The 17,676-nt window shown below is 42.3% G+C and overlaps 1 protein-coding gene across 1 annotated transcript in view; it reads left to right on the top strand.

Moving 5' to 3' along the window:
- Positions 1–17,676, top strand: part of MUC2 (mucin 2, oligomeric mucus/gel-forming) — a 174,643-nt gene that overhangs the window by 144,542 nt on the left and 12,425 nt on the right. The window contains exons 28-36 of the mRNA XM_074954816.1: positions 503–628; positions 1,691–1,720; positions 5,249–5,719; positions 6,813–7,817; positions 8,187–8,216; positions 11,430–11,900; positions 12,994–14,525; positions 16,149–16,317; positions 17,352–17,599. Coding sequence (XP_074810917.1) covers positions 503–628; positions 1,691–1,720; positions 5,249–5,719; positions 6,813–7,817; positions 8,187–8,216; positions 11,430–11,900; positions 12,994–14,525; positions 16,149–16,317; positions 17,352–17,599 — 4,082 coding nt within the window. The remainder of the gene's footprint in view (positions 1–502; positions 629–1,690; positions 1,721–5,248; positions 5,720–6,812; positions 7,818–8,186; positions 8,217–11,429; positions 11,901–12,993; positions 14,526–16,148; positions 16,318–17,351; positions 17,600–17,676) is intronic.

Genomic DNA, 17,676 nt, shown 5'->3' on the forward strand with positions numbered 1-17,676 from the left:
ATGACAAAAAAGTGAAGGCTGATTTAAGATCAAAGTGTAACAACTGCCCCTTTCTTTTGGTGTTGTTAGAACAATGCCCCTTCCCCAATATCCTAGGGTTAGGGTTAAGGTTAGGGTTAAAATATTAATTTTCAGCTCAAGCCACTTAGCCCTCAAGAACATGTGGTATTTTATAACAGATTCATTATTATGTTAGATCTGCTACTATATTAGGAAGTATTTTAGTAACCCTGCTTCTAAATGAAATTACTATTCTTGCTAATTAGTTTATGTACCTCACCTACATAGGGCTTTATTAGATATATCTTAGCTTCCTCCTAAATGCAAATATAAATTAATGAGGGTTGCATAGTTTAGCTTCAGGTATAGCTCTTAGAGGTGTACCTCTCACACACTCAAAAATATCAGATTTACCTTAGGCACTTTCATAAATGTCTCGGCATGTTGTTGCTCTTGATCATTTCTTAGAAGAACAACTTCACAAAGAAGCTCTTTCTTGCAGGCTGTCCTTCAACAACCACCCCTACTACCACACCCATAACCACCACCACCACCACCACCACCACGCCGACAACCACTACAACTACCACTGTGCCAACATCAACAATTACAACAGAGACCACAACAGGTAAGAATTTAACAATAACTATAAGCTATAGACGGAATTGCCTTAACAGCAGAGATTCATTTAATAGTTTCTACTTTCTTTAGCCTTCCAGAATTTGTCAAAAAATTTTATGAAATATGACATTACCTGAATAAAATCACTCTTTTTTGAAACATTATACATTTTGTCCAGATACATTTCCACCTCCTAATTTAAATTCAGTTAACATTTTAAAAGTATATACTGAATGCCAATTGATTTGGAATTTGATATTTTTTTTAGATTTAACCATAAAATAATAGATATATATAATATTGATAGGAACAAATCCTGTCTGTCATTTACATGGGAGGAAGGGGCTTTTTAAGTCTCTTATTCCTGTGTAAGCTGGTTCCACACCTGCCCCACCAAGCCTCAGAAGGCTGAAGCTGTTATTAAAGAGTGCACAGAGCATCTCTATGGCTGCTTTTTAGGCAGGGGATAAGAAGCCACGCATGGATTAAGAGTTAATATAATATAATTTAATGATACTCTCAGCATCCCTGCCCAAGATTAGCCACATGGCTATCATTCCTAGATCTCTCCCACATGTAAGACTTCAGTGGGAGGAGTGATTGCTGCCTCCCTGAATATGCATAATATTATCATATTGGTATGTATTCTGTAATATCGGTAAAGTTCCAGTGTGGATGGATATCTAATACTTTTCTCCTTGAAGGTGTTTTACAGAGAGATTGCATAGACATTTGGCTTCTCATAACTGTTTATAACTATGCTTCTGCATGGCTTTATCATGCTGAACTAAGAAAGCTTTGAAATGCTAGATATTGCTCTATCCTTCAATGCGGGGAACCTCAGATATTGGTGTAACTGGTGCTCTCACCATGATGAAAATGCCAAGGTCACAGCTGGGAGTCTGAAGCAAGTGTTGTAAATCTTTGGGGCTGGTGCACTGATGGAATGTGCCCATAGTGTCTTGGACAAAAGTCTTGAACTGAATGTTGGCGGTTTTTTAAACTACTGTTTTCATTTCTCTGGAACTCTTAGGACTGTATAGTGATACTTATTATTATTCCATTGCAGTTCCCACCACGACCTCTTCAACCTCTACAAGTAAGTTTCTTTATAAGGAAGTGCCTCATTGTGAAACATGGTAGGTAGAAAACAAGGGAAAAGGAAGAAAAAGAGATAGCCAGGCAGCAAAGAAATACATTTTCATTTTAGAATGGTAAAAGAATATGTGTGTGTGCGTGTGTAATTCATCCTTGCATTTTTCGAATTAAGTGGCAAAACAAAAAGCTTGCTTTTAAACAGACAGCTCCAGACCTGCTGTAACCAGATATGATTCCCATAAAAGTGTCTAGGCCTTAATCAGTGATGACGTAAAGGCTGGTGTAAGAGAGCTGGCATCTCCCTGAAAGGCAAATCTTTGACGTTTTTACATGACCCAGAAAATGGTGATTAGAAACCTATGAAAAAATCACAGTATCGAACTCCTCAGCGATATATGAGAATCCATTAAATATTTAATGCAGAGCTAAGAAATTCCCTGTCATCTCCATTGTAGTTTTAGGACAAAAAGTGTAAGGTGATGTTTCCACTGGGCTTATCTGTAGTAATAAAGACCAAGTCCCAGGGGTCCTGATTCTAATATCTGTCTGCCTCAATTATGAGATCAGTGTTTACTGCTGCTGGCCAGAATGCACCACAATTACAACTACCACTCCCAATGACCACCAAGCCCCCAATCTCTACAATCACAACTACCACAAACTCTCCAACCCTCCGCTTACAACTACCACCGAGTTCCCAAATCCTACACACACCAGCACAACTACCACCAGGTGCCCCCAACCCTCACACCCATAAATATAGCAACCAACGAGACCCCAACCCCCATACCCACAACTACCATGAAGGCCCTAACCCCCACACCCACCAATACAATGACCATTGAGCCTCCAACCCCCACACCCACAAGCACAACTTCCACCAACCCCCATACCCACCAACATAACTACTACCAGGTCCCCAACCCCTACACTAACCACCCCCACCACCACACCAGCAACCACTATCAGCACTGAGCCGCCCCCAACACCCACTCCAACCATCACACTGCTAACCCCAGCACCATTGAGCATCCAACACCAAATGCCAACACCAAAAACCACTATAACTAGCACCACTAAGCCTCCAACCACTAAAACTACCACCATGCCATCATCAAATATTATAAGCGGAACCACAACCAGCATTTCAACAGGTAAGCATTGAATGATAACTGACCACAATTAATGATAAGAATAAAATTCTGAAAGTGTTGATGTGATTCTCATTAACATGAGTTAACCAACAGTAAAAATTCAGACAAAGTGTCCTAACAGCAGAGATGTATTTACTGTGTTCATCTCTGTTTAGCCTTCCAGAATTTCTAACAAAAAATCATAAGAAATATAGCATCAGCTGGAAAAAAAAGCCCACCACCTTTTTATTTTTTATTTGAACATTGTACGTTTTGGCCAAGATACCCTTTCACCTGCTAATTTAAAGCTAATTGATATTTTAAAAAGTATGTATTGCCAATAGATTTTGAACAAGGTATTTTTTGAGACTTAAGAATAAAATAATAACGACTTGTATTTTCACTTGGAATAAATCCTGCCCCTGGTTTACGTGGGAATAAGAGGCATATTAAGTCCCTTATTCCTGTATAAGCTGGATCCATATCTATCCCACCAAACCTCAGGAGGCTGAAACTGGTATTAAAGAGTGTGCAGAGCTTCTCTGGGACTACTTTGTAAGCAGGTGATACTGAGCTATTCATGGGCTAAGGAGTTAATATAAGTATACACTCTGTGTTCCTGCCCAAGTCTGGTCATCTGACTATTGTTACTATGTCTCTCCCACATGTAAGGCTTGGGTGGGATGAGTGATTAATGCATCCCTGGATATGCGTAATATTTATCACATTTGCATGTATTCCTTGATATATGCAGCCCTCGATTCCACCAGTCCTAGAGGGGATTTTCTGTCCTGTGGTGTCAATTCCAGTGAATAGTACTGATGTTCCTATAAAAAAGACACAACCTCCAGGTAGCAAAGGTGGAATTTAAAGAATCCACATTGTTGAGAGGATGAGTTGATATTTTTCATTGAGAGGAGTGAAAGGATTGTTCTTGTGCATAACCAATGCAGGGATTTTGTAGGAGGTTAGAGGGGACAAGGTGTGAGGTAAGGCTTTTTGTGCTCTTACTTACTCTGTATGATGCTACAGTCTCTGGCTCACTATTGTGGGAGTGAAAGGGCTTTCTTTTTCCTAGATTGTGATTAACCCCTCAAGAGTGCACAAAGATGGGCGGAGGGGTGGCGGCATTGAGATCCCTCATCCCTTGTACCTTGGGGCAAAAAGAGAGCCAGGTCACAAAGACCAGGGTGTCTATTACTATCAGTGACACTGGACATATCCCAAAGTGGAAGAGAACATGGCTCTGCTGTTCTGCATCCCTCACACAGTTAATTGGAGCAGGGCTGCACATAAGGAGCAGATGCTGCACCCTTTTGAAGGCTTTTTTATCCTCCAGTCTGCCATGTTCTCCTTGAGAAAACCAGTTGAGGCAGCCAGAATGCATCTGCGGAGTCCAGCCAGGTTACACCCTCACTCCACTGCTGCAATTGCTGTCTTCAGTGATTAGGAGAGAATCCTTTGTGTTGCAATGAGGGATGTTTTCTACAGTCTATATTTTATATAACTTAGCAAATTTTGGATTTTCTCAGAGAGTTTATTATCGCAGAAAACTGTGTGTGAAAGAGGGGAGGCGAATGTATTTACTACAGTTAAATTTGTTTTATAAATAATTTAGATATTTACATCTGCTCTTCTTTTCCCCCACTTGTGTTGTATCCATCAGTAACAACCACAAGTTCCATTATGAAAAGTATTGATTCCACAAAAGCATGAATGTGTATTTGTTTAACTCTCTACAGCAGGACTTACTGACTATATTTTCAATATATGCCCAGCACAGCGATTGCGGACTGAGGCTTGGTATTACAATATCTCATTATGCCTCATGGGTATTCTCTATCCTTGTGACATACTACCTCAGGATACCGTCTCTTTGCCCAATGAGCCACTGCAAGTCTACTTTTCGGGATGAAACACTGTTTTATGGCTACTTTGTTCTGGGTCTTTATACTATACTAGCCAATTCATTGTAGCAATGACAGAATTTAGATACAAGTTGCTGGAAAAGCAACTAACAGGAGGGTGTCAGATAAAGTAGGAAGTGCCTACTTGATCTTCTTCCTTCTACCATTCTACTCTTACATGTAATTGTTCATGCTATATTGTTTTTTGTGCATAAGAAATACCAATTTAGCACATTCACAGCCTGATTTTGATCTTGCACTATTTTTAGGCAGTTTATCTCCATTGACTTGAACTGAAACACTTGTGACTTAAACTGGTGTAGATGAGATCATAATCCTGCTCTCATGCCAAATCTTTGTAGGTTGCAGTAGTTATTTGTTTTGGACCAATGTACATCCAGTGCATCACTCTCAGCATTGCTTACCTCACTACCACGTCATGCATGTTTCTCTTCTTTCTAAATTCTGTGTTCCATTGTTGTCTTGCAGCACCATGTACACCTATGTATGAATATTGTTGGTGGTCTTCCTGGATTAGTGTCAGTGTCCCAGAATATGGTGAAGATAAAGGTGATGATGAAACCTATGACAAAATCAGAGCATGGAACGCCTCAGCAATATGTGAGAAACCACGAAATATTTCATGCAGAGCTCAGAAACTCCCTAATGTCCCCATCGAAGATTTAGGACAAAAAGTGCAATGTGATGTTTCCACTGGGCTTACCTGTAATAATAAAGACCAAGTCGCGAGCCTGATTCCAATATGCTACAATTATGAGATCAGTGTTTACTGCTGCTCACTAGTTTGCCCCACAACTACACCTACCACTCCAACGACTACTGAGTCCTCAACCCCCACAGCCTCCACCACCACTGAGTCTCCAACTACCACCCTGACAACCACTACAACGAGCACTATCCCAACATCAACTACTACAACCAAAATCAGCACTTCAACAGGTAAGTATTGAATGATAACTGTCCACACTTAATGATAACAACAAAATTCTATAAGTGTTCATGTGATTCTCAAAAAGAAACGGAGGACTTGTGGCACCTTAGAGACTAACAAATTTATTTAAGCATAAGCTTTCGTGATTCTCATTAGCCACAGGTAACCATCATTAACAATTCAGATATGGTAGGGTGGATACAGAGGCTACAGTCAGAATTGTGCTAACATCAAAGATTTATTTAATGGGTTCATCTCTGTTTAGCCTTCCAGAATTTCTAACAAAATATTACATGACATATAGCATCAACAGGAAAAATGTCATTTTTGAACATTATACATGTAGTCTTAGATGTCCTTCCATGTGTTAATTTAAATGTAATTGATATTTTAAAGCTATCTATTGCCAATTGATTTGAAACAAGGTTTTTTGAGATTTAATAATACTATAATAGAGACGCATATTACTACTTAGAACAAATCCTGGCCACGGTTTACATGGGAATAAGAGGCATGTTATGTTCCTTACTCCTGTGTAAGCTGGTTCCACACCTGTCCCTCCAAAGCTCGGAAGGATGAAACAGGTATTAAAGAGTGCACAGAGCAATTGCTGTTACTGCTATTTAGGCAAGGGATGCTGAGCTGCTCATGAGCAAAGGAGTTAATATAACTTTATGCTCAGCATCCTGCATCTATCTATTATTCCTGCATCTTCCCACATGTAAGGCTTGAATGGAAGGATTGACTGCAGCCTCACTGGATGTGCATATTAATGATCACATTTGTCTTTTCCCTAAATATATGCAGTCCTTGATTCCACTAGGCCTCTGGTGAATTCTAGTGAATAACACTGATGTTCTTACAAGAAAGACACAACCTATGTGAAGCTGAGGTAGATTTTTAAGAATTCAGGACATAGTAATTGTCTGTACAATCTATATTTATGTCATTTAGCATAGTTTGGATTCATGGTACCTTCTGTCAAAGAGATCATTATCACAAGAGGCAACATGGTACGGGTAGAATATGTATTTACTATAGTAACTTTTTTACAAATGATTTGGATATTTATATCTGATTTCCTTATCACCACCACCACAGCAATGACTACTTCAGAGACAACACCACCTACCACCACCACCACCACCACGGAAACAACCACCTCAGAGACGACAACACCTACCACCACCACCACCACTACAGTAACGACTACCCCACAGACGACGACACCTACCACCACAGAAACAACCACCTCAGAGACGACGACACCTACCACCACCACCACCACTACAGTAACGACTACCCCACAGACGACAACACCTACCACCACCACCACCACCACGGAAACAACCACCTCAGAGACGACAACACCTACCACCACCACCACCACTACAGTAACGACTACCCCACAGACGACGACACCTACCACCACCACCACCGAAACAACCACCTCAGAGACGACGACACCTACCACCACCACCACCACTACAGTAACGACTACCCCACAGACGACAACACCTACCACCACCACCACCACCACGGAAACAACCACCTCAGAGACGACGACACCTACCACCACCACCACCACCACCACCACCACGGAAACAACCACCTCAGAGACGACGACACCTACCACCACCACCACCACTACAGTAACGACTACCCCACAGACGACAACACCTACCACCACCACCACGGAAACAACCACCTCAGAGACGACGACACCTACCACCACCACCACCGAAACAACCACCTCAGAGACGACGACACCTACCACCACCACCACCACCACGGAAACAACCACCTCAGAGACAACGACACCTACCACCACCACCACCACGGAAACAACCACCTCAGAGACGACGACACCTACCACCACCACCACCACGGAAACAACTACCTCAGAGACGACGACACCTACCACCACCACCACCACCACGGAAACAACCACCTCAGAGACGACGACACCTACCACCACCACCACCACCACGGAAACAACCACCTCAGAGACAACAACACCTACCACCACCACCACAGAAACAACTACCTCAGAGACAACAACTACCACCACCACCACCACCACCACCACAGCAACGACCACCCCAGGTAAGGGTTTTACAGATAGATTGCATAGAAATTTGGCTTCTTACAACTGTTTATAACTATGCTTTTGCATGGTTTTATCATGCTGAACTAAGAAAGTTTTGAAATACTAGATGTTGCTCTATCCTTCAGTGCGGGGATCCTCAGATATTGGTGTGACTGATGGTCTCACCATTATGAAAATGTTCCTGAATCCCAAGGTCACAGCTGGGAGTCTGAAGCAAGTGCTGTAAATCTTTGGGGCTGGTGCACTGATGGAAGGTGCCCTTAGTGTCTTGGACAAAAATCCTGAACTGAATGTTGGTGGGATTTTAGCTACTGTTTTCATTCCTCTGGAACTCTTGTGGTGATACTATTATTTTTCCATTGCAGTTACCACCACAACCTCTTCAACCTCTACAAGTAAGTTTCTTTATTACGAAGCTCCTCATTGTGAAACATGGTAGGTAGAAAATAAGGGACAAGAAAGAAAAAGAGATACATTTTCATTTTAGAATGGTAAAAGGATATGTGTTTGTACGTGTGTATTTCATCCTTGCATTTTATGAATTAAGTGGCAAACAAAAAGCTTGCTTTTAAACAGTCAGACAACTTTAGACCTGGTGTAACCAGCTATGATACACATAAAAGTCTCTAGGCCTTAATCAGTGATGATGTAAAGGCTGGTGTAAGAGAGCCGGCATCTCCCTGAAAGGCAAATCTTTGATATTTTTACATGGCCCAGAAAATGATTATTAGAAACCTATGAAAAAATCACAGTGTGGAACTCCTCAGCGATATATGAGAACCCACTGAATATTTCATGGAGAGCTCAGGAATTCCCTGTCACCTCCATTGTAGTTTAGGACAAAAAGTGCAATGTGTTGTTTTCACTGAGATTATCTGTAATAATAAAGACCAAGTCCAGGGGGCCTGATTCCAATACCTGTCTGCCTCAATTAAGAGATCAGCAAATACTGCTGCTGGCCACAATGCACCACAATTACAACTACCACTCCAATGACCACAAAGCCCCCAGTGCTGACCAGTACACCTACAACCAGCCCCCCAACCCTCCACTCAAAACTACCACTGAGCCTTCAGCCCCAAGTACAGCAACCAAAGAGCCCCCAATCCTCGCACCCATAGCTACCACCAATCCACCAACCCACACACCCACCAACACAACGTTGAGTTTCCAGCCCCCACAGCCACAATGACAATTTCACCAAACCCCCACACCCACCACCACAACTACCAATGAACCTGTAACCCCCACACCCGCAACTAATACTGAGCCTCCAGTCCCCATACCAACCACCCCCACCATCACACCAACAACCACTATCAGCACTGAGACACCAACACCCATTCCAACCACCACCCTGACAACTAGCACCGCTAAGCATCCGACACTCACTCCAACCCCAACCCCAACAACTGCTACAACTCACACCACTAAGCCTTCAACCACTACAGCTACCACCATGCCACCATCAAGTGCTACATCAGGAACCACAACCAGTACTGCAGTAGGTATGAACTGAAGAATAACTGCCCATAGTTAATGATAAGAATAACAATCTTTAAGTGTTGACGTGATTCTCATTAACCAAAGGTAACCATCAGTAAAAATTAAGATATAGTAAGATGGACATGGAAGCTATAAACAGAAGAACCCTAACAGCAGAGATTTATTTACTGTGTTCATCTCTGTTTAGCCCTCCAGAATTTCTAACAAAAAATCATATGAAATATAGCATCAACTGGAAAAAACTCCCCCATCTTCCTTTATTTCAACAGTATACATTTTGGCCAAGATACCCTTCCACCTGCTAACGTAAATGTAATTGATATTTTTAAAAAATATGGATTGCCAATTGATTTTGAACAAGGTATTTTTTGAGGCTTAAGAATAAAATAATAGTGACTTGTATTTTCAATTGGAACAAATCCTGCCCCTGGTTTACGTGGGAGTAAGGGGCATATTAAGACCCTTACTCCTGTGTGAACTGGTTTCATATCTGTCCCACCAAACTTCAGGAGGCTGAAACTGGTATTAAAGAGTGTGCAGAGCTTCTCTGGGGCTGCTTTGTAGACAGGTGATAGAGAGTTACTCATGGGCTAAGGAGTTAATATAAGTATACACACAGTGTTCCTGCCCAAGACTGGTCATCTGACTATTGTTACTATGTCTCTCCCACATGTAAGGCTTGGGTGGGATGAGTGATTACTGCATTCCCAGATATGCCTAATATTTATCATATTTGCATGTATTCCTCGATATATGCAGCCCTCGATTCCACCAGTCCTAGAGGGAGTTTTCTGTCCTATGGTGTCAATTCCAGTGAATAGTACTGATGTTCCTATAAAAAAGATACAACCTCCAGGTAGAAGAGCTGGAATTTTAAGAATCTAGAAAATAGTGCATGCAGAGTGAGGATGAGCTCATATTGCTCATTGAGAAGTGTGCAAGGATTTTTATTGTGACTAACCAGTGCAGGAATTTTGTAGGAGGTTAGAGGGGGCAAGGTGAGATAAGGCTCCCTTTGCTCTTATTTACTTTGTATGGTGCTACAGTCTCTGGTTCACTGTTGCTGTGGGGGTGTCAAAGAACTTCCTTTCTCCCTAGATTGCGATTAGCCCTTCAAAAGTGCACAAAGGTGGAAGGAGGGGTGTCGGGACTGAGATCCCTCATACATCTGGGCAAAAAGAGAACCATGTCGCAAGGACCTGGGTATCTAATACTATCAGTGACATTGGGCATATCCCAAAGTGGAGGAGAACATGGCTCTGCTGTTCTGCATCTCTTGCACAGTTAATTGGAGCAGGGCTGCACATAAGCAACAGATGCTGCACCCTTTCGAAGGGTTTTGTGTCCTCTAGTCTGCCATGTTCTCCTCGAGAAGCCCAGAGGCTTTCCAGTTGAGGCAGCCAGAATGCATCTGTGGAGTCCAGCCAGGTTGCACCCTTGCGCCACTGCTGCAATTGCTCTGTCTTTAGTGATTAGGATAGAATCCTTTGTGTTGTAATGAGGAACATTCTCTACAGTCTATATTTTATATAACTTAGCAAATTTTGGATTCTCTCAGACAGGTTATTATCTCAGAAAACTGTGTGTGTGAGAGGGGAGGCAAATGTATTTACTACAGCTAAATTTGTTTTATAAATAATTGGGATACTTACATCTGCTTTCCTTCCCCCCCCCACCCACCTTGTATCATTTCTATCAGATGCAAGTGGCCGGAAAAGCTACTAACAGGAGGATGTCAGATAAAGTAGGAAGTGCCTACTTGATCTTGTTCCCTCTTCCATTCTACTCTTACATTTAACTGTTCATGCTATATTGTTTTCTGTGCATAAGAAACACCAATTTAGCACATTCACAGCCTATTCACATTTGCACTATTTTTAGACTAGTTTACCTCCATTGACTTGAATTGAAACACTTGTGACTTAAACTGGTGTAGATGAGATCATAATCCTGCTCTCATGCCAAATCTTTGTAGGTTGCAATAGTTATTTGTTTTGGACCAATGTACATCCAGTGCATCACTCTCAGCATTGCTTACCTCACTACCACGTCATGCATGTTTCTCTTCTTTCTAAATTCTGTGTTCCATTGTTGTCTTGCAGCACCATGTACACCTATGTATGAATATTGTTGGTGGTCTTCCTGGATTAGTGTCAGTGTCCCAGAATATGGTGAAGATAAAGGTGATGATGAAACCTATGACAAAATCAGAGCATGGAACGCCTCAGCAATATGTGAGAAACCACGAAATATTTCATGCAGAGCTCAGAAACTCCCTAATGTCCCCATCGAAGATTTAGGACAAAAAGTGCAATGTGATGTTTCCACTGGGCTTACCTGTAATAATAAAGACCAAGTCGCGAGCCTGATTCCAATATGCTACAATTATGAGATCAGTGTTTACTGCTGCTCACTAGTTTGCCCCACAACTACACCTACCACTCCAACGACTACTGAGTCCTCAACCCCCACAGCCTCCACCACCACTGAGTCTCCAACTACCACCCTGACAACCACTACAACGAGCACTATCCCAACATCAACTACTACAACCAAAATCAGCACTTCAACAGGTAAGTATTGAATGATAACTGTCCACACTTAATGATAACAACAAAATTCTATAAGTGTTCATGTGATTCTCAAAAAGAAACGGAGGACTTGTGGCACCTTAGAGACTAACAAATTTATTTAAGCATAAGCTTTCGTGATTCTCATTAGCCACAGGTAACCATCATTAACAATTCAGATATGGTAGGGTGGATACAGAGGCTACAGTCAGAATTGTGCTAACATCAAAGATTTATTTAATGGGTTCATCTCTGTTTAGCCTTCCAGAATTTCTAACAAAATATTACATGACATATAGCATCAACAGGAAAAATGTCATTTTTGAACATTATACATGTAGTCTTAGATGTCCTTCCATGTGTTAATTTAAATGTAATTGATATTTTAAAGCTATCTATTGCCAATTGATTTGAAACAAGGTTTTTTGAGATTTAATAATACTATAATAGAGACGCATATTACTACTTAGAACAAATCCTGGCCACGGTTTACATGGGAATAAGAGGCATGTTATGTTCCTTACTCCTGTGTAAGCTGGTTCCACACCTGTCCCTCCAAAGCTCGGAAGGATGAAACAGGTATTAAAGAGTGCACAGAGCAATTGCTGTTACTGCTATTTAGGCAAGGGATGCTGAGCTGCTCATGAGCAAAGGAGTTAATATAACTTTATGCTCAGCATCCTGCATCTATCTATTATTCCTGCATCTTCCCACATGTAAGGCTTGAATGGAAGGATTGACTGCAGCCTCACTGGATGTGCATATTAATGATCACATTTGTCTTTTCCCTAAATATATGCAGTCCTTGATTCCACTAGGCCTCTGGTGAATTCTAGTGAATAACACTGATGTTCTTACAAGAAAGACACAACCTATGTGAAGCTGAGGTAGATTTTTAAGAATTCAGGACATAGTAATTGTCTGTACAATCTATATTTATGTCATTTAGCATAGTTTGGATTCATGGTACCTTCTGTCAAAGAGATCATTATCACAAGAGGCAACATGGTACGGGTAGAATATGTATTTACTATAGTAACTTTTTTACAAATGATTTGGATATTTATATCTGATTTCCTTATCACCACCACCACAGCAATGACTACTTCAGAGACAACACCACCTACCACCACCACCACCACCACGGAAACAACCACCTCAGAGACGACAACACCTACCACCACCACCACCACTACAGTAACGACTACCCCACAGACGACGACACCTACCACCACAGAAACAACCACCTCAGAGACGACGACACCTACCACCACCACCACCACCACAGTAACGACTACCCCACAGACGACGACACCTACCACCACCACCACGGAAACAACCACCTCAGAGACGACAACACCTACCACCACCACCACCACTACAGTAACGACTACTCCACAGACGACAACACCTACCACCACCACCACGGAAACAACCACCTCAGAGACGACGACACCTACCACCACCACCACAGTAACGACTACCCCACAGACGACGACACCTACCACCACCACCACCGAAACAACCACCTCAGAGACGACGACACCTACCACCACCACCACAGTAACGACTACCCCACAGACGACGACACCTACCACCACCACCACCACCACCACCACCACGGAAACAACCACCTCAGAGACGACGACACCTACCACCACCACCACCACTACAGTAACGACTACCCCACAGACGACGACACCTACCACCACCACTACAGTAACGACTACCCCACAGACGACGACACCTACCACCACCACCACGGAAACAACCACCTCAGAGACGACGACATCTACCACCACCACCATAGTAACAACTACCCCACAGACGACGACACCTACCACCACCACCACCGAAACAACCACCTCAGAGACGACGACACCTACCACCACCACCACAGTAACGACTACCCTACAGACGACGACACCTACCACCACCACCACGGAAACAACCACCTCAGAGACGACGACACCTACCACTACCACCACAGTAACGACTACCCCACAGACGACGACACCTACCACCACAGAAACAACCACCTCAGAGACGACGACACCTACCACCACCACTACAGTAACGACTACCCCACAGACGACGACACCTACCACCACCACCACCACCACCACCACGGAAACAACCACCTCAGAGACGACGACACCTACCACCACCACTACAGTAACGACTACCCCACAGACGACGACACCTACCACCACCACCACCACGGAAACAACCACCTCAGAGACGACGACACCTACCACCACCACCACCACTACAGTAACGACTACCCCACAGACGACGACACCTACCACCACCACCACCGAAACAACCACCTCAGAGACAACGACACCTACCACCACCACCACCACCACGGAAACAACCACCTCAGAGACGACGACACCTACCACCACCACTACAGTAACGACTACCCCACAGACGACGACACCTACCACCACCACCACCACCACCACCACGGAAACAACCACCTCAGAGACGACGACACCTACCACCACCACCATTACAGCAACGACGACACCTACTACCACCACTACCACAGCAACTACTACTTCAAAGACAATATCTACTACCATCCCGTACGGATGTGTGTTACCTAATGATACTATCATTCCAGTAAGTATATTTCACATTTTTATTATATGTCTATGAAAGGAGACCAAGTTGTACTACTATATGTGCAATTTGGAGGATGCTATCTTGTAATATTTTAATTCATTCATTAACATAGTGATACTCTATTATGCTGGGTATATAAAGATTTTTCCATCTATGTCATATTAATTTCTTGGCTATTGTCATGGCAGTCGGTGACCCTTTCTCTACATTATGATAGCTCAGACATCATAACATTCTTTGAACTTAAGCTCTCAAGTGGCATTTCTTCAAGGGATCATATCACAGTGCAGAGCTTTGTCATACTGTGAAGGAGCTTTTGTGAAAGAGTGACCAAAATGTCTCTTACCAGCAGCAAATTCCACATTCCATCCCTTCCTCTTTATCTTTCTAGTGTTTGTCAGAATGATTATGCCAAAGTATTAACTCATCTACCAACCCAAATCAGTCATGAACTGTCGTTTTGATTAGATTTAATGAGCCATATTCTGAATGGCACAGAGAATGTGTTAAAACCTAGAACTCCCACGGAAGTCAATAGCCCAGCCCCTTTCTGGATTTGACCCAGTAACTTTTCAATCTGTAGCTCATGGCTGCTCTCTCCTAAACAGTTGAAAATGTCTTACTCTAAAACAGTGGTGCTCAGCCTTTTAGAGACGGAGATCCTCTTCATCACCAAATGCAGTTGCAGAGAGACAAAAATAACCATGCTATGATATACTGACAATGTAACATCATCCTGTATTGTCATGATGCATGGATGTGAACATCTCGGGACATTACACCAGAATTACTTTGTGTCTCACTATGATTCCATTTTACATGATCAGATCTCCCCTCCGTTTTGGCTCTTTGTTCTGGGAAGGGGCGTGTTACTCCATTCTTTTTCCATTTCTAATTCCAGCTGGAAAGAAACTTGAGGCACTTCTTGTAGGGCCAAAGAGGGGTCTTGGCAATGCCAGTCCATTTTCTTTTTGCCACTGTGTTCTACCTTGCATGCATCAGGTTGCATGGGGACCGCTCCTCTGATCAGCAGGCTTCTGAAGCCAGGGATAGCAAGAGGAGCTCAAATCAAACAAATTTAGATAGTGCCTCATGAAGTGCTCTGAAGGGGTGTATTTGCCTCTAGTAGCACAAGGTTGGAATCACTGCACTAAAGACTTATTAAAGTGTACAAAGTTTTTACAGGCACGGCATATTCACCTGCACCTTTACTTTTTGCTTGTGAAATGTGACATACAAAATAATTTTGGATCCATCTGTTGGCTGACTGATGATAATCTTTCCAAAAAGACTATTAGTTGTCAATACCTCCGGTGCAGCTGCTGTTTTACACTGTGACCCAGGGAAGGGAAATCAGAATAAAACCTTGGTGACTGGCATAGTGCTCATAATAAATCCTTTACAGTTAATAATTATCAATGCAGCAATCTCATTTTACAGACCTTGATGACAGTGCTGAATGGCGTGCTTTATTCTCACTTTCAAATATTTGTTTGGAATAAAGATGTTGGGAATATAAAGCTGTGTAAAATATCCAGAAATCCACTTTTTGTTTATTAGTCTGATTGCTTCATTGTAGATCTCACCTTCCACCCCCCTCCCCTTCTGTCTTAAATCCAGCCAGGTGAAAGCTACTGGCCATGTAACTGCACCAAGGCAATATGCATTTCCAACGACACATGGCGCCTGAATACGATTGTATGTGAACCTCCTCCTAAGCCCAATTGTACCAATGGGCTCTCTCCTGTGCTGGTGCAGGGTGAATGCTGTTGGCACTGGGAGTGTGACTGTGAGTATATAGTTTGAAGGATATTTTTATCTCTGATGGACCAATAATAGTTACAAGAGCTACAATATTTGTAGTGGGGGCAAGTGCTGTGCAAGTTTAGCCCTTCATATCCCTAGCAATGCAATTCAGTCTTAACTGTAGTACCACTTGCTAGCTTAGTCCTGGGTTCCCCCCCCAGCTCTGCCACAGCACTTGCTTTTAACAATGTTTCATGAAATGCTGTATTCTTCAGTCTTTCATTTTAGCTTTTTATTCTATTAAATTATTTGAATTATTCAATTACAAATTAATATGTATGAACCCTTGATATAAATTAAGGTTAACACTGAAAAAATGCATTCATATTTTGTTCTTCAAATTGTTTGGCTCTGGCAATTTTTTTTTATGATGTAATCTATACAGACCTGATGATACCACTTAATTACTCGTGTCAACTGGTAGCTCACTACATGAGTAGTCCCATCAAAATAATTCGGCATATGGTACTACATGGCAGGAGAAGAGTGGTGGAATGTGGCCCTATATGATTACGTTAAAGATGGGTCCAAGCTGCTGAATTTGGATCCTGAGACAGCTGCTTGAAATGATCTTGAACTCTTTGATCCGGAAACTCTCACAAGCACAGGCCTACTTGTGAGAGTAATGGCACTTACTGATTTCAACTTGGTAGGAAATAGCACAAGAACAGCCTCTGTCAGAGAATTTTTGGTATTTCTGTTTGACGTCCTGTCTGAAATCTGGAGATCCAGGAAATGGAAAATGTAAACATAGAAAGAAAGAAAGAAACAAACATAAAAAGAAACAGTTCAGCTTCTTTAAATATGAAAAAAGTTCCAGTTTGAGTCCAACTGAGGTTTTAGATTAATTCTCTATACTTATCTATAGTGTGCTTCATCCAGGTTCTCTCATTCCTATTTGACTCCAATGCTAGTAGGGTATATTGGTCTTCCACTTACTAAAGACTTTATTCACAGTCTAGCTCTGCTTTCATATGTCACCGTATACAGCTAAACTAACTCTCAATCTCTCGGTAGGCTATTGCACTGGTTGGGGAGACCCACATTATGTGACATTTGATGGACGGTACTATAGCTACCAAGGGAATTGTACGTATGTCCTGGTGGAAGAGATTAACAAAAAGATTGACAACTTTGGAGTCTACATTGACAATTATCACTGCGATGCACGGGACAGAGTGTCCTGTCCACGCACACTCATTGTGAGACACGAGACCCAGGAAGTGCACGTGAAGACTCTCAGAATGTTTCCTTTCCAAATACAGGTATTGGAAAGTGACTAATAAACCAAATGTACATGCTCAGATTGGTATTGATATACAGCTACACCTGCCCTCACTTA

This window comes from Natator depressus, chromosome 6 (genome assembly GCF_965152275.1).
Source record: "Natator depressus isolate rNatDep1 chromosome 6, rNatDep2.hap1, whole genome shotgun sequence".
Classification (NCBI taxonomy): Eukaryota; Metazoa; Chordata; order Testudines; family Cheloniidae; genus Natator; species Natator depressus.